The following is a 23,977-nucleotide window of genomic DNA, read 5'->3' on the forward strand; positions in this document are numbered from 1 at the left end:
TGGCAGCCTGCCACTAACCTGAAGAAAGGAAAATAGCAGATGGACTCGGAGCACAGTACCCACCTCTCTATTACAATGTGGAGCACAACATAATGAAATGTCACTGTCCCAAAGTTAAAACAAATATAAAATTGGAGATACAGTCTAGTTCCTCTTTGAGGAAAGTTCAATTACAACACAACCAGCAGTTTTAACAGCTCTTCTGAATGGAGGAAGAACAGCAACTTTTACAGTATGAAAATAAGCCACAGCTAGCCATTTTAGATTCCGCAGTGATCACGTATAACAGATCTTTCACAGTGCTCAACCATAAGGGATGGTCAAAAAAGCTTCCTCAGAGGCCACCTAGCTCCACTACAGCATTAAGACGTCAAACTCTACAGACAGCTATCTGCAACCTCTTCATTACAGCTTAGTGTGGACCGTATAAATGTTCCAACTGCCCAGGCTTGCCACACCAAGATGAAAATATCACATTGTTAATTTGATCCAGATTCTGTACAGGGATCTTTCTCAGAGTTCAAAAAGTGCTACATTTTGATTAACGCTGTGTACCAGTCTGGAATATGTTTACAGAAGCAGTCTCTAGCTTCTCCAAGCTTTAGAGACAGTCTGAACTTTCAAATATAATATTGTACCAGACTCTCTCTATATATATATTTACACTTCTAACAAAGGATTATCAAAAAACCCACTATTTAACTATTTCCAGTAGCTGAATTCATTTGGTGATGCCACAGTCCATTATTTATGACATAATTAAATGAAAAGGCAACAGGAGCAAGCAGATTTACAAGGAGAATAGGACTAAAGACACTGAATTTGCTAGCTAGCAGCACCATCTAGACAGACATACTTAAGCACAGCAGTTTAATAGGCTTCTGGTAACATGTTATAGTCTAAAATTTCCTTAAGTGTAGGAGCAGTTCTGTACAACTCATTTAATTAAGAATTCTTGGAGAGAACACAACACAGCATATTGTAATGTAAGTGGGGAACTGCGTGTGCAACTACCAGTGAAAAATGTCTATTCCCACATTCTACAATGAACAACTAGCACTGAGCCCTACACTGAAATTACAGTATCAGGAAGTTAAATAGAATTAGAAGTGGGAAATCTTCCTTCCTCTACTGAAAATGGCTCCTCTGGTTTTTATATCTAGGCTCAAGTTTTCTGACGTGTCTAAAGTTAGTCATTTCACAGGATGCTGTTCCAAATATAAAACAAACAGGTTAGTATATTCTCCAGTGACAAGACACAGCAGCAGTAGGTGCACTTACCCAAATCCCCTTTGTAACAGCAACACTGAAGTGCCAAGCATTGAAAGGTACAGTGTCAGGTCCACACAGATTCCTATTAAACCTAATGGGAGTTACATAGTTAGCTTCCTGGATCTCCAACTGAAAAGTTACTCTTGAAGAGATATTAAATGCAAGTGTGATTATAATGGACCAAGTCTACTTATACTCTTGCTGTGCATATTGGAAGCTAACAGCTCCTAGAGGAAGCAAAGCATGTATTTAACACACCAATGATAAATTTAACTTATTTCTGACAAACTAAATCAAGGAATATTTCAGGGCTTGTCTACAGTTTCCAAGTGGGTTAAGCTAAACAGCAACAAGGCATTCTTGTTCCAGAATAAGGGTTGACCCACAGAGTTATTCAGAAACAGCTACTGTGCTTTAAATTTGCAATCTACCTTAATCTGTATTAACTTTCTAGTATAGACAAACCCTCAGCTAAAGGTGATCTGCAAATTTATTTATTTTTTTAATATAGAAGGCCTGTATGGCAAATGCTACCCAAAATAGAGATAAGGGCACATTAAACAAACAAATGTCCCATTTAAGGGTGAAAGACTGTCATCCAAAAGTTAGGGGCAGTTATCCCTAATCCTGCAGGAGCTAGAAGGCATATAGTACACGCTTACTTTCCATGTTACAACGTAAGTGTTCTGTGTACAAATTCAATTTTCTTTACATAGGTAGGTGGTTATAATTTAGTCTGAGAGCCACAATATTGCCATGCAGAAGCAAGTTTAGTTAGGATTAAAGTCTATTTCAGTGTTTAACAAAGAAATATCTCATTAAAGCTGAAATTTCACTTTCAAGGGTATCCTGAGGAAGGGCTTATATTTGAGCAGCATGCAGTTTTAGCTATCAAGATTTGCTATGTATGGGCACTAACTAACTCCCAATTTTTGGCCTGGAAAGGGCAATTCTTTTTTAAAAGAAAAGCCTGGTTGCCTTAAACTTTTCTAAATTAATCTGAGTCAGAAGGCCAGGAGCAGCAATTTAAAGAAAAAAAAAAAGGGGGGGGGGGGGTTAAATCAGTTTTGCAGTATAAAACAGCTATTTGGATTTATTTGTCCCCACACCTATGCTGCCAGGTCGAGCCCTTCTAGACCAAGTTTTGGTACGGACAGCTTTTAGCAACACTTAAATAAAACAGTGACTCATTAAGTCTAATTTCCACTTCACTGTGACAAAACTAGACTCAAATAACAATGTTGTGAAACAAACCTGAAGTGCCAGGCAATTCAAAGGTAATGTAAGGATTGGGGAAATAATGATGAACTGGAGTCTCTCCCTTAACTTTGCATTTTCTGGCTTTTTGTTTGTCACAACAGTGCTTAAGATTTCTAAAAAATACTGGGTCAGGAAAAATTAAGACATCCTATTTTTGTGTGTGTTAGTATACATTTAGGGTACAAGCTCTGGGCCATATTCTACTCTGTGCATGTATAAATTAGTCAATGGATGTGACATATCCAAGGAGAGAATATGGCCCATATCATTAATATTAAATACCTTTGAAGTTTATTTATCAAAATATTGTATGTTATTTTAAAACTTGACAAATCACTTGCCAAACGGTAACAGCAGTTAAACAGAGGCAGTCATTCTGTTACACAACAGCAAAAAGCACACTCAGTGGGCTTGAGGCTTGTATAATCAAGATTTAAAGAGTTTTAGAAAACGTTTACCCTCAGCCTAGAGTTTATCAACTTTTGGCTTACAGTGCAGTAAAACAAGTTAAAGCGCTGCAGTTAACTGCAGCTGCCTCAGGCAGGGCAGCACAGTCTTTTTGTAGTTCACAAATACACAGTATGTAAGATTCTGCTGAGATGTCCTGCAAGTTTGTTTTGCTCATGATTCTTTCTAACATGTCCAAGCTACCTACTTAAATGTGTAAGGTCAAATCAATACTGCTGTTATGAGACCAGTCTAGCACAGTGCCAGTAGCCTGTTAGATACAGACTCAAGTTCACATTAGATTTCATGTCAGCAGTTATGAGCCATATCTCCCCTTTTATTAATCCCATAGGGTCCAAGACCTTGCTGCTCCTAACACTTAGTATTTTCAAAAGCAGAATGTGTATGCACCCTTAAAAGCAATCTATCTCCGCACATGTCTTTTATAGCTTTGCACTGGAGTGAAGATAGCCAGAGTATAAATTAATGCATTTACTGACATCAACGCTACTCCTCCAGTGCCTTCTTTCCTTCCTAGTGAGCAACTTTTATTAGCTTGGAAGTGCTGCACTGTTGGCTGGTGATCAGCTTCCAGTAGTCAATGAAATACTGTCCCAAGGAACCATTATTTTATGTCTAAATCTGACAAGAGTGGCATTTGACAAGGGAAAGGGGAATGTGTGGCAGCTTAGGATGTTTCCAGGCTTCATATGGTTCACACCTGTAATGGATGAAAATATTAACAGTGGTAAACTCCTTCTGAATTGCCTTTTCCATTCTAGGTCTAAATCTAGGCCACTCCACATACGACGGTGAGAGAGAAGAGGGCCTGTTGTCCACACAGCAGTATGTCCCAGGTACAGAAGAATTTGGGATCACATCCGTCCTTCATTTTCCCCTCAGGCAAGTTGATGAGGCTTAGAATCAGATGAAGAAGTTGCAAGAGTCATGCCATAGGTGTTAGTCCACAAAAGAGAACAGTAAGGTCCAGATGTAAGTTTTCATGACAGGAATCTCAGAGTGGAGGGAAACGATAACTAAGTTTCATTTCCCCATTTTTTTTTTTGAGGCGGGGGCACAAGTCCAAGGGAGGTTAGTCCATCACAGCACAAAAAACAGGATAAGCACCACCAGTAAGATAACAAAGAGAATGATGATTGCACACCACTGCCGTCGATCTGGAAGAAAAAGGAAACATCAGTTTTCTACTTCCATGGGGAGGGGAAGAGGAAGAAAGCTTCCTCCATTGCGCTACGAAGGACCTGATTTAAGCCAGAAAGAAAGGAAAGTCTGATGGAAGCCTTTTAAACTAGAGCTACATAAGGAACACTTCAGCCAGACTCTCCTTAGGAGAATCCCAGGAGCCAGATTTTGCCTCAGCAGTATTACTATGACTGGAAGCGAAGGTGCATCAGCTGTATGTAACTCAGCACAGCTCCCACCCTTTGAGAACTTTGCACCATATTTTTTATATACATACATACACACACGTTATGCCTTATATTGCTTCTTGAAGATTTTGCACAAGAGCTCTCCTCACCTCCACCTAAGGGCTTTTGGGACGCTGGAAATTTCAGCAAGAGAACGGCCACCAGTAGGAAGGTGAGACTAACCTTTAAAGTAACACTCCATAGCAAAGAATTAGTTAAACCTCCTTTAAAAGGTGTCAAGACTACCTTGATTTCCTCTTCTATTTTCACCTACCCCTGGCCTTAAAAACATCTGGTCTTAACTTCTTTCTTTGTTGGGGGCTACAGCAAGATCCTGAGGGGATCTGGATGGTGACCACACAGTTCGACACTAGAGCTGCAGCTTAATGGAGGGAGAAAGGTGGAGTTTTAGAAGCAGAATTTGTCAAAGCCCTGGAAAGAAGTTTGGAGGTTCTCTAGCCATCATCAGACCAGGTCCTGGAAAAAGTCTGTGTTATGCAATGCACTTTTAAAGGATTAAGGAAAGACAGTCATCTCCCTGCTGGTACTCCCCACAGGCTATATCTGCATTGGCAAAGCTAGGCTCATACTTCACCACTAGCGCAGTTCCACAAGTGGTGGCAATGGTGGAAGCTGTAGACAGAGCTGTTTGTATCACTCATCTAACCATGCTCACACCATAACTTCCATTATTGCTACAGTTAGCAAAACTGCACTAATGGAGACCCACAGGTCTCAACTTTTCTAGTGCTGAATCCTTAGTTTAGGATGCAGGTACTAATAGAAACCACAAGCCATCTTTTCTAAAAACGTCAGTCTTTCACAACAATTGAAGGAAATTGAAGTTTATTTTCTGATCATTAAACCTGTGTCTGGGGGAGAAAACACCAAAGTGAGTTGTTTGCCAGCTGTCTGTAGTGCTAAGTGACATGTCACTTCAACTGAATGTTCACCAGCAGGACTGACCCAAATGCTGCATTAATCCAACGGTTTGATTTCAGATGCAGTTTGTATATGGCAGAAAGCACTTCTCACCATGTGATTCTGTGATGCTTACTGCCTGTGGACAGTGACCCACAGAACATCAGTTCTGAAAGGGTACCAGGTGGTGATTTTTAATGGATCCCCAAAGCAGCAGTCAGATAACTGGGCAACTGACACTGACAGGCTGATAGTATATTATATTATCTGACTCCTGTAATATACCCACTGCTTCCAGAGATACATGAAACAACCATGAAAGAGAAGATAATACATCTAGGTAGACTATTACAAAGCACACACACACTGTTTATAAATGAAAACAACTCTGGGGAGTGACACTTCCTGGAAGTCAGCCTACACAATCAATCATACTTCCTGTTTTTATTACCCTTGGCATCCTGTCAGCTCTGGGACCCCCTTTCAGGGTTCAAGTAGTGCCTTTTTTTTTTTTTTTTTCTCTCTTGGAGGCTACGCCTGCCCCAACACCATCTTTCCTCCTACTGAGGGCAAGGAGCTTTTCATCTGACACTGTTCCAGTGTAAAGCTAAGACTTAGGGCTTGTCTATACTTACCGCGCTGGTTCGGCGGCAGGCAATCGAACTTCTGGGTTTGATTTATCGCGTCTTGTCTGGACGCGATACATCGAACCCAGAAGTGCTCGCCGTCGACTCCGGTAATCCTGCTCGGCGCGAGGAGTACGCGGAGTCGACGGGGGAGCCTGCCTGCCGCGTCTGGACCGCGGTAAGTTCGACCTAAGGTACGTCGACTTCAGCTACGTTATTCACGTAGCTGAAGTTGCGTACCTTAGTTCGAATTGGGGGGTTAGTGTAGACCAGGCCTTAAACTAAGCTTGTTCTTGGAGTCTTTATTCTGAACACTGAGGCACAGGGGAAGACCTGGAGCATGAATTGCACAACATGATTAATTTAGAGCATTTCTCATTCATTTCCTGTTGCATTTTAGAAAAACTAACCTGATGTCTTTCAGTTCTCAGGTGAGAATCTCACCAGCTGGATGCATGAGCTCACCATTGGCTTCAGGCTTCAAGACACAGATGAGTGCTGAGGAGGCATTGCTAGATTTGAGGTGTTTTTTTTGGCAACCAATCCAATAAGATACTAGAAGCCTTCAATAATCTCTCCCTCCTCTCACACGCTCTAGAATTAAGCTATTTGCTTTGGCACCTTTGAGATTTACTATCCACAGCCTTTGGACGGTGGCAGATGCTAGCATTCCTGTGGCTGGGTGTAGTTTCCTCGCCTGGAGTGAAGATTCAGGCTGGGTTTTGTTTCATTCACAAAAAGAACTCCATAAAGCCAAACTCCATGCCAGGAGTACACTGTGGGCAGCTACTGCTTGACTTTACAGCAAGGAAAAGCCACCTGCTCACATGGGGTTTAACTAAAGTTCTCTAGCTTGCTTCATGCTTAAGCATCCTCCAAGCTTGTAGGAACCTACAGTAAAACTTGAAAGTGGAATGATGCAAAAGCTATTACAATTGTAGTCCCAAGGTACATTCTCTCACCATGTAGGTTGCATAAATGATAGAAAAAAAAATCTGCAGGTGAAAAAAGGCTGAGGAACAGGCTAAAAAAAAGGACAGTCCCAGCATGAACTATAAATTGCCAGGCTCTACACTCAAGTAGCATAAGATTATCTTTCCCTGGCTATTTATACACTGAACTGCTTCCTGTCTTGCCATGCTCTCAAAAAACATACTATTTAAGAGAAACTACTAGACACTAGTCCCAGATCCAGGAGACAACACAGCACATTCCAGACCTCAGACTAATGTAGCTTTCATTCCCTGGTTTAGAAGTCAGAACCCATTTTCCGCCACCTACCACTGGTCATGTGGGACACTTTTGCAAGCTTCTTCATAACATTATCAAGACGTGACTGAGTGTTGTCTAACTCATGAGAGAAGTCATCCAACATCCTGGGGACAAAGAAGAGGGGAGCTGTGTCAGGTAAACAACCTAAGCAACTTGTACTGATTAGTTAGCGATGTATCTCAAGGACTTCACTACACGCACAAGACTGTCACACACCTACAAAAAATAACCCAATCCCCAGGCAAAGTACAAAAACACATTTTAGGGTCTTATTTGATAGTGTCAAAACAAAAATTTGCTCAACCAGCAGTTTTACTCTGGTGGTAAATGAGAACTCATTTGGACTAATTTTCTAAGTGCTTTCCCTGATGTGTGAAGTCAGTACATAAGCTGGCTCTGGTGATCTCTGCAAGGCGAGCAGTAGATGATAAACATTTGATCCAAAATTAGCGAAACATGTTTAGGCTTAACCATTTAAGGTCCAAAATGTCACATTGTTAAAAGCTTTGTCGCTTATGCGGAGCGTTTAATTATGTATCATAAGGGAATGTGATTTAGAATTGCTGTTAAGTATCCTACCATTCTGGTTTTAAATGCTGTAGGAAAGTTACTAAAACCTGTCCGGAGCTGTTTGATCACTGTCAAGAATCCATTTTGAGAGAGAAGTACATCCAGGATAAACTTATCACTTATTCTTGAACAGGTAAGATTTTAAAGCTTCCTTGACCAGTTGCTTTGCTTTTAAAAGGATTAAGTTTCTTCTCTCCCTGTCTCCCACCGTTTTCCATTGTTTGTTGTCTCTTCCCATTCCATTTGTTCTGTTCTTTGCCTCTCCCCCCTCCCCCCCACCCTTTTTAAGAGAACACAAGCCAACAGGGGATGGATCACTCAATGATTGCCTGTTCTGTTCATTCTCTCTAGGGCACCTGGCATTGGCCACTGTCGGAAAATAGGATATTGGGCTAGATGGACCTTTGGTCTGACCCAGTATGGCCACTCTTATGTTCTTATTGCTTTGCCTTGTTTACTAGTATGTAGTTACCTATGATGTTATCACTATAGTTCTTGAACCACTGTGTTAATTTGTGCTCTGGGAGCTGCCTTGGTAGCACAGAAGGACACTGCAGAGTTACACAAAAGATGTGTTTAAAGTTTCTCAGAAACAGTTAAACATAGGTATGAACCACTAGTCTTATTGAAAGTGAAACTGCTATCCGGTGTCACTGGAAACTCCAGATATACTATTTGATTACAGAATACATACTTGGAAAGAAGACATCTAATTTATATATAAATGTATGGATGCTGCTGTGAGCTACCCTTTAATCCTTTGTGTGGGCAGAATTTTTTAGCTATGATTGAATAGTATTTGGGATCTCCTGTGTGTCACTAACCAGGCTGACAATATTATTCCAAAGCCACCGTCAGCCAATGATATACAGCTCTTGTCCTTTCTGGGCACAGGAGCACCAATAGTTACATTTTAGTAATATCACCAGCCCTTCCCCATGTCTTATTCCTGAGAACTCCTACAGCCTGGGGTTTGTTTCTCAGCACTCACACTGCTTGTTCCTCCAGCTCCCCACCAATGCGCTGGGACATGTTCTTCAGCACCCCAATGCTGCCAGAGACCAGTTCCAATTGCTCATCCTGCTGCTCCACAATCAACTGGTGCCAGAGAGAAGGGAAACAAACAATTAAAATCCAACATACAGTTGCAACTGGTTCAGAGCCCAATGCTCTGCCACATGCCTGTCCAAACTGGCAAGCCAGCAAGCAGAGTTTAGAAATAGGCTTGAACTTCTAGTGACTAGTCCTGTAATTCAGAGGAATACTTAGTGTTGGTCAATCCTGAAGAATGGCTGTCAAAGCAGCATGACTGGGTTCCACATTTGTCCCAGTAACTCCTTATCAAGTGTTCACTTGACAAGTAAAATGGAATTGTTCCCTATCAGCCTTCCAAATTCAATGCGGGCTTAGAATCAAGATGGGTTCTTGCCATCTTGCATATCACCAGTAGAACAGTTCTGTAGGCTACTGCAAGCCTGATCTCATATTTGTGCAATCCCATTACCTTTAATGGGTGGAAGAGACTGGAACTTAGTAGCAATTCTGATGATGCATATGATGGAACAGAATCCAGATCGCATTGCAGAGTCAGCATAGCTAAGAGTTAACATAAGTACAAAACTAGTCACTAAAATGATCGGATATGACTGAATCAGGGATGGCAAGGTATTTACCAAAAGTGTGTTTTACTGTACTGGGCAACATTAGTTAGTCCCAGTTTAAAGCATTTTCTATTTAAAAAATTTTCATTAAGGCACATGTTACACTTCATTTTAGTTACATATTTAAGTTGTGGTTACTTAAGGCAGATTTAGGGCTTAAATAAATAAAATTGCTGTGATTAATGTAATTATGCTACTGAACACTGGAATGTCTATACATTTTGATTTGCTATTTTCTCAAGGAAGCTATGTAATATTGAAAACTGAAATGACATGTTGAAAACATTCAATGATATGAAAATGACAAGAATGCAGAGTGGCAGGCTTGAAGCACTGAGCAATCAGAAGTGATAGAGCTGCAGACTGCCAGTCCAGGTCCATTAAGTCATGCAGCATTCTGTAGCAGCAGACCAACTTTGATGTTGTGGATATTTCTGTTTTGAATGGATGTATCCTCAGTTTGAAAAGATTTGCTCTATGGTTGCTGAACTTTCTGGACCCTGTCCTAAACAAATTTCTCCTAGGGAATTGCCAACTCTGCTCTGAATACACTAAAGAAACAGTTGTTAGGTAAGACTATACCATTTGACTTTGGTGCACAAACACATTTTAAAGATCTATCAGCTGCCCTTTACAAGGTCAGTACGTACTTGGGATTATTCAATCACTTAAAGAGCTGAAAAGTTTGTTTGGAAATACTTTGTGGAGAATGTTACCAATACCTCACTTCATTTCTTCCAAGAACCTATGCTTAGGTGGACAGCTACATATAAACTTGGGCACTGTCCAGACAATTCTTCAAATGAGCTTGCAGCAGTCAAAGTAAGCTACCCTACAATGGTTCCTAGCACTGCTAATGATTGATTTTCTATTAAATCATAAATGTATTGTCAAAAGCACAAAGAAGTAGACATTACTGTATAGAGCTAGCTTATCATTTTATTTTACTTAGCTGTAACTATTACATCACCTTAGACATGTATGTTGTTACATCCATCTTGATTAGCCTATCTTAAGCAGGCAGAGCCCATAATACTAGTGGTTTGTATCCCACACTGGCTCCTCAGCTAATTCAAGGTTCTGGTCCTAATCTTTAATGCACTAAATCAGAGTGCTCAGATAAGGTGATGAACATAGTACAAATACTTAAGGGAGTGGGGCCTCACTAATGCAAAGAACATTTCAGTTCAGTGGCACCTGCTCTCAGGGGAGAAGCTGAAATTGTCCATGCCCATGTGTGAATTCTCAGCATCTATAGCCAGTCTCAGTGGAGGGTCTCTGACATTAAGTCTTCTTACTACAGGTGATCAGAATGAACCTAAGCCAAGCTGACTTTAGGGGAAAATCCATCTCCTCCTCCCCCACCCCCCAAAAATAAAATAATAAAGTCCTAGTGCACTAGAAGCTAAAAGCATACATCAAAGGACAAGAGAGGCTAAGATTGGGGTTCATTACAGATCAATTTAATACAACTCAGCATTATAATTTGGCACACAAATTTTACAGTGAAGGGTCCTCTTAGGGGTGGAATAAATGCACCCGTTTTTTCTTTGAGAGATGAAGAAAAGTCAATGCAGCAATATCAAGGGGTATTTAATGCGTCAGCCCTAAATGAACCTTTATTCAAGATACATGTAAAAGCAGAGTCATTTTTTGAACTGGAATGGAGGAATCTGGCAGAATCAGGTATTCTCCCCACCCCCTTACGTTTCTATGCTTCACAAAGGATTTCATCAGCATGTGGCACCTTCCAGATGGGTTATATCTTTTAGTTGCCTTCCACACAGACCTATACATCCAAGCCCTAAACTTTAAGTTTGTGTGCCAAAACGTACACACCAAAACCACCTTAAGCACAACAGTCAATATTTAGGTGCCTACAACAGGTATGCAGGCAACCAACATTGAAAACAAATGGGCTCATTGTATTGAGCACAGAAGATGGCTCATGGCTGGATGTTTGAAGACTTTTGGCTATTAGTGCCAGTACCACCATCTCCTTACACGGCCATTAGCAAGGGATCCCTGTGCACTATCATGCAGGAAATACTATACCTGCTGCTGAGCCTGTTGCTCCTCAATGAAGTGTGAATTGGCTAACTGTAGTTCTCGATCCAAACCGCCATATTTATCTGATCCAGAGCTCCAACTCTGACCTCCACTTTCTCCCAGCAGTGCCTGTATACATACACACAGGAAAATTTAATCAGTAAGACACTCCAATATATGGTCATGTCACCTCACCTAAAACCAAGTTCCAAGTGGAAGCAGGAAAGAGGATTAAGTAGTACCCCATGTTACCCAACTCATTATATACAAGAAGTCACTTTTGTTCCATCTCTATTCCTATTCCAGCAGCAGATTGCTGTAGTTGCTGGCCCTTAAACAGGAGAATGGATGGAATGTTGGGGGTCACACGGTTCTGTGACTGCTGCAGTTGGGCAGCTGGAGAGAAGGAACAAATATGAAGAAAAGTGCACTGAGAGCAGCTAGACCCACTTGGTGAGGAGAGAGAAGAGGACCAGGCACTGAAAGAAGGTTAACAGGTGCCAGATAAAGTGTGAGCATGGAACAGAAGGTCAGGGAAGGGGAAAAACAGAAGACAAGCAGTAAGCCAACAGAAAATAAACACTGTCCCCAAAAAGATTGAGTACATTGCTGGTTCTCTCCAGTGACTAAGAAATTAGTTCTGGCTAAGACTTCCTGGTTCAGGGGTGGCAATCCTAGTGTTATTTAACCTGGTATGAGAGTTAAGTGAACTTGCAACCTTATACCTATATTCCAGATTGTCAATGAACTTTTTCTAATAAGGCAGCATTCAAGAGAACTCACTTACACCATGATGCTAATATCTCAGTGGTGACTTGCTACTGGTCACTGCTGTCATAACTTCCTTCAGACTGAAAAGGGGTTGGGGGAAGAAAGGAACTCCAAAAATAAACTGCAGAATCCAGTAGCTTCCTTCAGGTGTTATCAATGCTAGGATTGGGTCATACTGTTCTATCTCAGCTGCATTCTTACTCCTGGCAACATCCAGATACTGGGAAAGTAGGGAAATAAAGCTTTAAGGACGGGCATAAGTGAGTCATGACTATACTTTAAATGTTGAGCAAGAAGTTGCATTAACCATATAATGATCAGGCCTGCCTTCTCCTCACCAGCCTGTCTGGAAATTTGACACTGATGAATCTACTGAAAAGTCAGAAATGTATCTTCTGTATTAAGTGATTTATGCATGCAGACACTTCAGTAGAGGCTGCTCTGGAGGTCACTCTGCAATTACTTGTAACTCTCTCCTGCTAGTGGAGGGGCAGGCAAACTTTTTGGCCTGAGGGCCATGTCGGGTTTCCAAAATTGTATGGAGGGCCGGTTAGGGAAGGCTGTGCCTCCCCAAATAGCCAGGCATGGCCCAGCCCCCACCCCCTATCCAACCCCCCCGCTTCTCACCCCCTGATGCGCCCTCCCAGGACTCCTGCCCCACCCAACTCTCCCTGTCCCCTGACCTTCCACCCCTGACTGCCCCCTGGGGACCCTTGCCCCATCCAAGCCCCCCCTCCTTTCTGACTGCCCCCCTGGTATCCCTGCCCCCATTCAACCCCCCCTCCATTCTCCCCCTCTGACCGCCCTAACCCCTATCCACACCACCCTGAACTCCCCTGCCCTCTATCCAACCCCCCCCTGCTCCCTGCCCCCTTACTGCGCTGCCTGGAGCACCAGTGGCTGGCGGCGCAACAAGCTGCTGTGCCACCCGGCTGGAGCCAGCCATGCCACTGCACAGCACAGAGCACTGGGTTAGGCAGCGGCTCTGCAGCTGCGCTGCCCGGCAAGAGCTTGCAGTCCTGCCACCCAGAGCATTGCACCAGCCGCGCAGTGAGCTGAGGCTGCAGGGGAGGGGGACAGCAGGGGAGGGGCCGGGCAGGAGGGTCCTGCGGTCCGGATGTGTCCTGCGGGTCGTAGTTTGCCCACCTCTGTGCTAGTGTAAGTCACGTCTACTTACATTACAAGCAGAGACAAGTTGATGACCATGTCCTTTACACCAACTCTTTCCTGACTCCTCTTATAATGAGGCTTTGCTATGTTTACATAGTCAAATAGATATTGCGAAACATAGGATTAGAAGCCATGAATGCTAGAATTACAGTCCTAGATCAAAGACTCACAACCTCTCCGGCTTCAGATTCCTCCTCTGAAAAATGGGGATATTTTTTTCCCTCCTAGGAGCAATGCAAGACTGGATGGTGTATAAGCAGTTTGAGGCAAAAACTACTGAATAGTAACTTATTACCTCATGTGAAAGGTTTGGAAAGCAACCAGAGCAAACTGTGCCCGCAAGAATAAGTGTTTTCACTGATTACTAGCCACAAAAAGATCACATGCCAGCAAAATGGATGCTTTTCCAGTTTAAGATAGATATTTGTTTTTTTGTAAACAAAGCTTCTGGTGGAAACAGGGTAACAAGATGCATGCTGGCAGTCAGGTGTTTAAACTGGCATTTATTTTGTTTAATACCAATGTACTCTACCGTAAGGTACATGAGCCCCTTAGCCAAGTCAGTGTACTTTCATCTAACATGTAGCTTAAGTCAGCAGCTACTATACTTGAACTATAAGGAGTTATCAACCATCTCGAAGGATTCTTGTGTCCACTTTAGCCAGCAGTCTGCTATTGGTTCTCACCTTCCTGTTTTTTCTTTCAGACAGTGCCTGCACAGATGAGTTTGACATCTGATCCTTCATTTCCTGTTTATTAAAGAAAAAGGTATATGATCAAATTTTAAATGATTGCCAATTTGCTAAAATAATGGCTTAATTAAACATACATAGCAAGTTTTATGGAGGACCAAAGAGCCCTTTACTTACAAGCATGTGCTTTAAAAAATCCTGGAAGACTAAAGTAATATTACAATTCACAGTTGCCCTAATGCTAAGGAAAATGTTAATGAAGCCTAGAAACCCTTGTGGCAGAATATTTTGAAAAGGTTAGTGATTTACTACTGGTTTTGCTCCTCCCCATTTTCCACTGCTGTAACAATGCTTGATTTGTGTAGCTGATTGAAAAAATATTTTCTTAAGTGGTGTGTATGAAGGACTGTGTTCTAGCTGTTGGAAGTTAGATCTCCTGCATTTCCTCCCCACCCCAGTGCCACTTTGGACAAGCCACGTTTTGTGCTTGAATTTCTCCTCTATAAAATGGGTATCATTCTTTCTTAAGTCACTATACAAGTGCATGGAAGTCTTCTTTGACCAATGAGCACTTTGAGCTCCTTAGATGAAAGCCACTATGATAGCAGATGACTTTGAAGTCTAGAAGTTGCATTCAGAACAGTCTATACTGAAAGTGAGACCCCCTGCCACCATGGATATATAAAAGTGAAGTAGTGGCCAAATATGATAACTAAAGTGGATGATAATCTCAAGGCTGGCACAAATGTCGGATATCACCAGAATATCTGGTGCATTCTTGCTCCAGATATCTTGGGATATCGTATGTGGCTTGCTCCAAAAGCCACATACGATATCCCAAATATACTGGGACCTCCCCAAAGAATTACTTTTCACAAGGGAGCACTCTAGTAAATCTGTTAGAAATGCTAACTAAAGCTGTAGAGTCAACTATGTAAATTAAAATGCCTAAGAATTAAAAATAAAAAGCATTGCTCAAAAATAAGACCATGCTAGTGATTTATGTTTAGAGGTGTTCTTGAGCTGGGTTATTTTCACATTAGTCAGACTGCAGCCTGGACAAGAGGGGACAGTGTGAATTTACCTGATTTACTCAAGATAAAAAACCAGACTATATAAAGGCAGCCACATAAGCATGGATCCACTACCTTTGTCTGACAGTTTCAGGATTAGTTCCCTAGAAAGCAGGCTTCTACTTCAGGAAGAATTGTAGTTAGATAACAATACTGCAAATAGGGTAAGAACTCAGTTCCCAGTGAGAACACAATTTGGTGGCTTGCTATGAATATCAACTAAGAATCTTGTCAGAACCAGCAGAAATTAAGGTTTGTGTTAAAAATTAAAAAAAGGGGGGGGGGGGGGAATCTTAAATCCAATTGGGAGAGAATTTCTTAACTAGCATTTACTTATCAGATGTTAACACTCTCTCAAACACTAAAGTTTCCCTTCTCCTTCAATTACTTTCTGGTTGTTAAAATCCCTCCCAACCAAATATGAATCTATCCTACTCATTCAGGCCCAACTAAACCCAGCTGACCTTTTCTCCATACTTATAGTAGTAACTGCTGCTCCCGTTATAGTTAAACTGCATTTCCATTCTAACTTTGTTTTCAGTTACAGTAACTCCTCACTTAAAGTTGTCCCGGTTAACATTGTTTCATTGCTGATCAATTAGAGGACATGTTTGTTTAAAGTTGCGCAATGCTTCCTTATAATATTTGGCAGCCCCCTGCTTTGTCCACTGCTTGCAGAAAGAGCAGCCTGGTTGGAGCTAGCTGGTGGGGGCTTGGAACCAGGGTGGACCGGCAGCCCCCCATCAGCTCCCCTAAGTTCCCTGTGCGGCAGTCCCCCAGCAGGCTATCAATTGCTGGGCAGTTGAGCTGTTCCTCCCTTCATTGCAATGTGCTGCTCCTGCGAGCCTCCTGCTTGCTGTGCAAGGGGGGTTGGGGTGCGTGCTAATGTCAGGGAGTCCTCCTCTTCCCCCCCACTCCTTTACCCCATCTCCACAGAGCGGGAGGGACACATGACAGGGCTCAGGACGGAGGGAGCTTGCTGGCAGCAGCTGCTGTCTCAAGTTGCTGATCTACTTAAAAGGCAGTGTACTTAGAATGGGGTCAGCATGTGTCTCACACACACACACACACACACACACACAGTCTCTCTGCCATGCTGTCTCCCCTCTCTCCATTCGAGCTGCCTTGTAGAACGTGAGGCTACATTAACAACGTGTTAACCCTTGAGGGGCTCAGCCGAGTGCTAGTTCATCATTTAGCAGTAAGGCATTCCCTGGGAAATATCCCACCCTCTGACTTCACCACCTCAACCAAGCTTAACAATCTTCATTGCTGCGTACAGTATTAAGTTGTGTGTGTGTGTATATATATATGCACACACAAACACACACTTTTTTTTTTTTTAAAGAGTATCTGGTGAAAAAAGTTTCCCTGGAACCAACCCCCACCCCCCATTTACATTAATTATTATGCAGAAACTGGATTCACTTAACATTGTTTTGCTTGAAGTAGCATTTTTCAGGAACATAACTACAACGTTAAACGAGGAGTTACTGTATTTAAAGCTTTGTGAAAGTGATCTTTTAGGTCAAAATTTTCCAGATGCGTGTCTGCCCAAAGGTGAGCTTTTTAAAATCTAAGCAAGAACTAAGTCATTGGTGAATAAAAACCCCCAATTCTCCCTTAGTAAACTAAACACTAGTAACCTTTAACAGCTATAATGCCAGAACAGCTGAGGGTAGGAAATTGATGTCTGGTATGTAAATAGCATGACATACCTTTGAACAGTTCAGTGGAAGTTGATTTTGATTTGAATCTTTGAAAGTTTGCACTTCAAATATGCACAGCACAATTAAAACAGCATTCAAAGCTAGACTCATTTCCTCTCTGCCTCTTGCTGTAGTAGAGGCAGTTATGTTGATTCTTCATTTCCAGCTGCTTCTATAGGTCCAGATTGTTCATTGCAAAGAGGAACCTGAACACTTGTAGAAGCAGCTGGAAGTGAGGAGAGCCAGTAGTAGAAGCCAACCAGCTCTTTGCAGACAACAAGCAAGTGCTTCACTGACCACGGCTTGGGAACCCTTATCAGAGGAATTATGCTGAAAATGAGGGTGGTGAGAAATCAGGTAACAGTTTGATATTAGAATGACACTGGAAACTAATTTCCAGTACTTTGAAGTGGCCATGGGCTTTTACACACTATCACTGAAAATCCCCTCCACAAACAATAAGCAGCCAAGCTCCTTACCCTGACCACCTGCCGTGTACTTGTGATGAAGGCTTTTCTTACACCCAGCTCTGTTGCATCAAGGTTGAATTTCCGAGGATTTGCTTCAACAATGCGTAAATAAGTCAAGGAAATAATTTAACTGGTATTCAGCATTTATGAAGATCTAGCTATCCTGGCTGCCTGGAAAGGGCTCCCCAACTCCTATAATTCATAAGTGTAATTGTACCTTTCCAAAACTTTGGTTAGTAAAGTACTAGATAGATTATGTTCCTATCACAACAACTTAAAGAAAAAAGTGTGGAAGGAATGCATTCTACAGGACATGTATCAGCATGCAGAGTCTCCCTCTCCCACTTAAATATTTGGGTTCTCTGATCTGTACTGTGTAGCACTTTCAGAAGTTTGAACTTAAAATAAAGGAGAGAGACTAGCATCCTCCCAAAATCATCTAATATAAGCTTGATTGCATGAAATAAATTTATCCAACAGAAGGTGCTTAAGTGAACAGAACATTTCATTTTAAACTGCATCTTATTGGGGAGGAAAACATAAGGAACACTTTTGCCTGAAAGTACTTTATTGTTTGAAATTTAGGATATAACTGACCGTTGTTAAACTAAACTGTACATAGTGCAATTTAATGCACTCAGTAACTCCAATGAGAAATTTATATAGAGTGTGATGCATATTTGAGACTAAACTACTCCTTAAGAGCCATAATGATCTCTTGGCTAGCTATTATGTAGGTCCATATATGATTTATCCAACGGACTGCAGCAGCCCTATAGAAAGGATATTAATAGTTTCATCCAAGTCTTCCAGGTCCCACTCAATGCTCCGCAGGTTATTCCTGAGCTCATTGGTGGTCCAGTCAACTTCTTCTCTTGTAGCTGTGGAGGGATCTTGCAGGAGCTCTGTCCATCTCTGGAACAGCCCCTGCGCAGTGTTCACTGCTTTTTGTACCTCCCTGCAATTGAAAAGAGGGGAAGGTAAAGGATGATTAGCATGTATTCTCTGTATTGACAAGACTAAGGGCTTGTCCAGATGGAGAAATTGACTAATCTATTAGTTATACCAGTCTTTTCTCTATGTAGATAAACCCTGAGCAGGGAACTGTTGTCACTAATTTTCACTGTAAACCTGCCTGCATCAATAATCCCCAGAACTTCTTCCTCCAAACCCTCCTTTCTTTTGAAAATGAAAGATTCTTCACATACAATGGATGCGAAACAGTCAACATCTTGTCTCCTCCCATAGTGTGGTAGAAATTACCACATTATGAAATTCTGTCACAGCAATCCCAATTATTGAAGGGACCCAAGCCTTTAGCCAATTGCTGCCATACAACAGAATCTTCACACATTTCCCTAGTAGTTATATTTCAATACTCTTCTCTGGACAGAGGAACCAGCCTACACTTTGCATTTCTATTGCATCTTTCATCTCAGGACTGAGAAGAACCGAGGTAACACTGTAGTATCAAGTGCACATTATGTTCTCCCCTACAACAATAGTTTCACCTCACAACAAAGGCAATAAGAATTGCAGCAATTGTCCCCCTAGAGTTTTTACATGGATTGTATTCAGTGTGGCCCTGGTGATTTTAATATTACCATTCAGATACGGTAGTTTACTAAACTGAACTGCCTTTGCTGTTGCTGCAAGCTCCATGGAAAAGTGCATTCAATTTATATCATGGAAATGCACACTTTGCTGATGGCACTGTGACTATCACTTAACAAGTAGCAAATATCTACCAGCAAATACTGCTAGCCTTATTCCTGTGGAATATCCATTCAAATTAACGGGAAGTCAGGACATGACAAGCATGACCAGTCGTAAGAGCAAACTATGGCGGGCAAACTACGGCCCGCATCCTGCTCGTCAGACCTTTTAATCCATCCCTCAAGCGCCCGCTGGGGAGCGGGGTCAGGGGCTTGCCCCCCTCCACGCATGCCATGGCTCTGAGTGGTTCCTGGAAGCAGCAACATGTTCCCCCTCTGGCTCCTACACGTAGGGGCAGCCAGGGGGCTCCACACACTGCCCCAGCCCCAAACGCCAGCTCTGCAGCTCCCATTGGCCGGGAACCGCAGAGCTGTCAGCGCCGCGCCTCCGTGTAGGCGCTGGAGGAGGGACATGCCGCTGCTTCTGGGAACTGCTTGAGATAAGCGCCACCCGGCGCCTGCACCCGTGACCTCCTCCCATGCCCCAACCCCCTGTCTCAGCCTGGAGCCCCCTCCCATACTCCAAACTCCTCTGCTCCACCACCAGCCTGCAACCCCCTCCTGCACCCCAACCCCCAATTTCGTGAGCATTCATGGCCCGCCATACAATTTCCATACCCAGATGTGGCCCTCAGGCGAAAAAGTTTGCCCACCCTTCCGTAAGAGGCACATCCCTTCTCCTCCTCCCCTTATTTGTCGCCTATCAAATGGCCTAGCATATTTTGGGGCACTAAACATAATAGCTTTGACTAAGGATACAGTACAACTTATTTGCTTTCCTCAGTCACAAGTAAACTTTGTTAATGGAAGTTTGGGTTTCTTTATTTTGTACCCAAACATATTTGGAAAGTACCAACAAGTGGAAATTTCAAGTAAGGTTGGATATTCATAGATGAGAAAAGTTACACAAAGGAAAAATCTACTTAAATAAGATGAGCTAAAAGGCTATCCTCAGAGCTAAATTTGAAGAGGACAAAAGCAGAATTAGTGTCATCTGAGGGGACAGCATGAGAGAAGCTACATCTCCTCCTTTCACACAGCATGAGCAAGTCTTCACACCTCTAGACAAGCTCTGTAAAGTTTGCCTGGACATAGCCCAGTTCCCAACCCAGAGCATTTTGTTTTCTCTCCCATAACACCATTTCATCCTTGAAGCAAGTGTCACTTTCACCCTCCACATTGGTGAACTCTTACCCACCTCTTACCATATTCACAACTGCTTTTTCCTTCTTTTGTTTCCCTGTGTATCTCTCAACAATCCCTGAACTCTGTTCAGCTTGTCATGATTTCATCAGGACTTGAAATTAAGAATTTTTCCAGTGCAAGTTTTCAGTTTATTTAACCCCTTCTAGCCCAAACTCTTTGCAACCACATACAAGTCATGCCACATCAATGGCTCTCAGACAATATTGCCCTATGCCAGCAGCTCTCCCTAAATATTGATCTCCCTCGTTCCAATTTTTTGTACCTTATCCCCAATTTGAGATCTTTGGCCCTCAGCATTCATGAAGCCAGTGAGCCACTGACTCACCAGACTAGCATCATATTAATTATATCCCTCCAACATCTCCTGAACTCAGAGCCTGTTCCTTCCACCTGCCTACTTGTCTCCTTAGGATAGAACAGTGGCTCTCAACCTTTCCAGACTACTGTAATCCTTTCAGGAGTCTGATTTGTCTTGTGTACCTCAGGTTTCACCTCACTTGAAAACTATTTCCTTACAAAAATCAGACACAAAAATACAAGTGTCACAGTACACTACTACTGAAAAATTCTTATTTTCTCATTATCATAATTATAAAAAAAAAATCAATTTGAATATAAATATATACCTCTACCCCAATATAACGCTGTCCTCGGGAGTAAAAAAACAAACAAACATACTGCCTTATAGGTGAAACTGTGTTATATCGAACTTGCTTTGATCCACCAGAGTGCCCCCCCCCCCCCAAGAGCGCTGCTTTACTGCATTATATCCAAATTCATGTTATATCGGGTCACATTATATCGGGGTAGAGGTGTACTTACATTTCAGTGTATAGTATATGCAGAAGTATCAACAAGTCGTATGAAATTTTAGTTTGTACTGATTTTATTCATGCTTTATGTAGTCTGTTGTAAAACTAGGCAAATATCTAAATGAACTGATGTACCCCTGGAAGACCTCTGTGTACCCTCAGAGGTACGCATACCCCTGGTTGAGAACCACTGGGATAGAGGATTTTTCCCCCCCAGCGCATCTGTCTCCACTTATCTCAAGTAAAATATTCTCTCTATGCAAGGCCAGCCATACGTACCATAAATGCATGCAAACCCTTCAATGCCACACTTGAGGGAACACTATATACCTACAATGAACTGGCAACTCATGAGCCAGTCCCCTCTCTCTCAGCAATAGGCTGGGTTCCAAAATTTGTAAAGTTTTCCCCTCAAAATGCCTGCCTAGGTTCACAGGACTGTAGAGTTTTGCTGCTCTAACTAGAGCTAGGCCAACTCAAGTGGTCACACCCAAATAATGATCACCTGAGTTAACTCTGCAATGAAGAAACACTCTTCCAACCCCCCACCCCCCCAATACCATTCTCTAACCACTATTGTTTGTGTATGTAGGAGATTTTTTTTTTACCCTGAGTTTAACTGATTGCCTATTACCTATCTTGAGTTAACAGGTTTATAAAGGCTAGTCTGGACAGTCCCCACACATTTGCTCTAAGTTAAACATTTCTGGTATACTCTATTGCTCAGCCTAGACTGAAAGACATCACAAACACTTGTCTCCTGGAAAAAATATTTGTGAAACGTAGACTAGCTTTCACAAACATTAGCTATCCCCATTTTAATTGGCAATTTTATTCAAGTACATACAACCCCTAGTGGACTATGGCATAGTCCATTGTACCTCAATGGGAGCAGATCAGGTGCTGGAAATGTGGTCACCCATCCCACATACACCCTTGGAGCAGAGCATGAGGCAGGTGGGGCCAGAAGCACTTACAAGGAAGTTCGTTTCTCTTTGGATAGAAAGACTGAGTAGTGGGGATTCCATTGGAGTGGGGGGGAGGGAATTCCTCTGCCCCAGAGATTCTCACATGTCATAAAACCTATAACCCCCACCCCTTTCCATTCACCTCCACTGATCTCTCCCATCTTCTCTACTAACCTGCCACTAGCACCCCCACACCACCCCTGCCAGTCACCCCCCTCATTAACCCTACCTCTGCCAGTTACCCCACCTCACCCCCATTAACCCTGCCCCCACCTCCCCTCATTAACCCTGCCCCTGTCAGTTACCCTCACCTCCCTCATTAACCCTACCTCTGCTAATTACCCCACCTCACCCCCATTAACCCTGCCCCACCTCCCCTCACCCCCTCATTAACTCTGCCCCTGTCAGTTACCCTCACCCCCTCATTAACCCTGCCCCCACCTCACCATTTACCCTGCCCCTCCCCCACTCACCCTTTCACCACAAAGAAGGGGTCCTCCATGGACATGGCCAGCCGCACCAGCGCCGCCCGGGCCCCTCCCTGAAGCCCGGGGGGGGAGGGGGCGCTTCAGTGTCCCTGCCGCGACGGCGCAAGCTCCGGCCTTCCTCTCCCGCACCACCAGGCGCCCCGTGTGAAAAGATGAGGCGAACGAGGCGAGCCCAGAGAGCCCCAATCTCCTCCCCCCGCCGGGGGCCGCCCACTCCTCCGTCACGTGACGGAGGGTAGCGCCCAAGTGGCCTTGTCGCCGTTTCCGCGAGGAGGGGCTTCCGCTGTCACGTGACAGGCGAGAGCGTTCTCCAGTGGGAAATGGGCGTGAGGGGCGGTGCTCTGTCACGTGACACAGGAGAGCGCATCGCCTCCCCCTGAGAATGGGGTACGTGCGTCACGCGAGGCGGGAGTCCTCCCGCCCTGTATCACGGGCGGGGGCTGCCGCCTCGCGCTCTCAGGCTGAGGGGAGGCGTCAGTGTCCTTTGAAACCCCGTCGCCAGGGCGTTGAGGGCTCGGTCCTCAGCTCCTGGAGTCCCCTGGTGAGGGCAGAGGTGCCGTTTCCCAGTCCCCAGTTATAGCTGGCAACAAGGCCTGAGTCTGCAGAGAGCCTGGTGCGGTAGCTGAGAGAGGTGACCAGCCCTGTGCGTCTGAATGGTGTGATGACTCCATGCCCCACTGCTGGGGGCAGAGGGGGTCCTGTAAACACCCTGTCCGGGGGCTTTGTGTGGCAGGAGACACGTGCAACAGGCCCCAGGCCACCCATGGGCTAGTTTGAAGCCAGAGAGGCCTTTTTTGGGGTGGTTTGTCCCCTGTCCAGTACTGAGGCAAAACTGAGCATGGTTTCTTAGTAGCATGCACAGAGGGCACCATTTTAAAGAATGTGCTAGTGCCACCGATATGACCTTGCATGCACTGCATCTCAGATCGTACTGGTGGGAGCAGAGTGATGCAGTCTTCAAAATGGCATAGTCTGTGAGGCTTGAGCTTGCATACACATCACGCTGGCAGGGGCAGGCCCAGGGTGTTCCTGGAGGTACCAGAATGTCCAGAATTCTGGGTCTCCTTCAATGCCCACTCTATGCACCCACCTAAGCAGATACTTCCTGGCCTTTGGATTTACAGGGAACCCCTGCTTTTCTTGAGGGGAATCTGCTACTACTCTTGGGGTTACAGAAGGGGGCCTCGTCTCACTGCTTTTGCCTCAGTGGGAAGAGAGTACCCCTGCCACCACAACTCCAAGTGGAAGGTGGGACCACAGTATGGGAGAACCATGTTATGGTGTCTAGGGCCCTGGATGGCCTTAATCTGGCCCTATCCACCCTATTTGTTTCCTTCACATGTCCCCTTACAGGTGGAGCTGGCAGCAATGCCTAAATTTAAGACTGCATAATAT

General features: G+C 43.6%; 1 protein-coding gene across 1 annotated transcript; it reads right to left on the reverse strand.

Moving 5' to 3' along the window:
• Positions 1-3,666: 3,666 nt before the first annotated feature.
• STX6 (syntaxin 6) lies at positions 3,667-22,606 on the reverse strand. The gene is made up of 8 exons (XM_026656061.2): positions 22,568-22,606; positions 18,182-18,351; positions 17,403-17,497; positions 14,136-14,198; positions 11,515-11,637; positions 8,790-8,896; positions 7,238-7,332; positions 3,667-4,157 (listed from the first exon to the last, which is right to left on the reverse strand). Exons 1-8 carry the CDS (start codon positions 22,600-22,602, stop codon positions 4,081-4,083), a joined length of 765 nt encoding a protein of 254 aa, XP_026511846.1. The 5' UTR covers positions 22,603-22,606; the 3' UTR covers positions 3,667-4,080.
• Between the last annotated feature and the right edge of the window lie 1,371 nt (positions 22,607-23,977).

This window comes from Terrapene carolina, unplaced genomic scaffold (assembly GCF_002925995.2).
Source record: "Terrapene carolina triunguis isolate 2854851 unplaced genomic scaffold, T_m_triunguis-2.0 Scaffold211, whole genome shotgun sequence".
NCBI lineage: Eukaryota > Metazoa > Chordata > Testudines > Emydidae > Terrapene > Terrapene triunguis.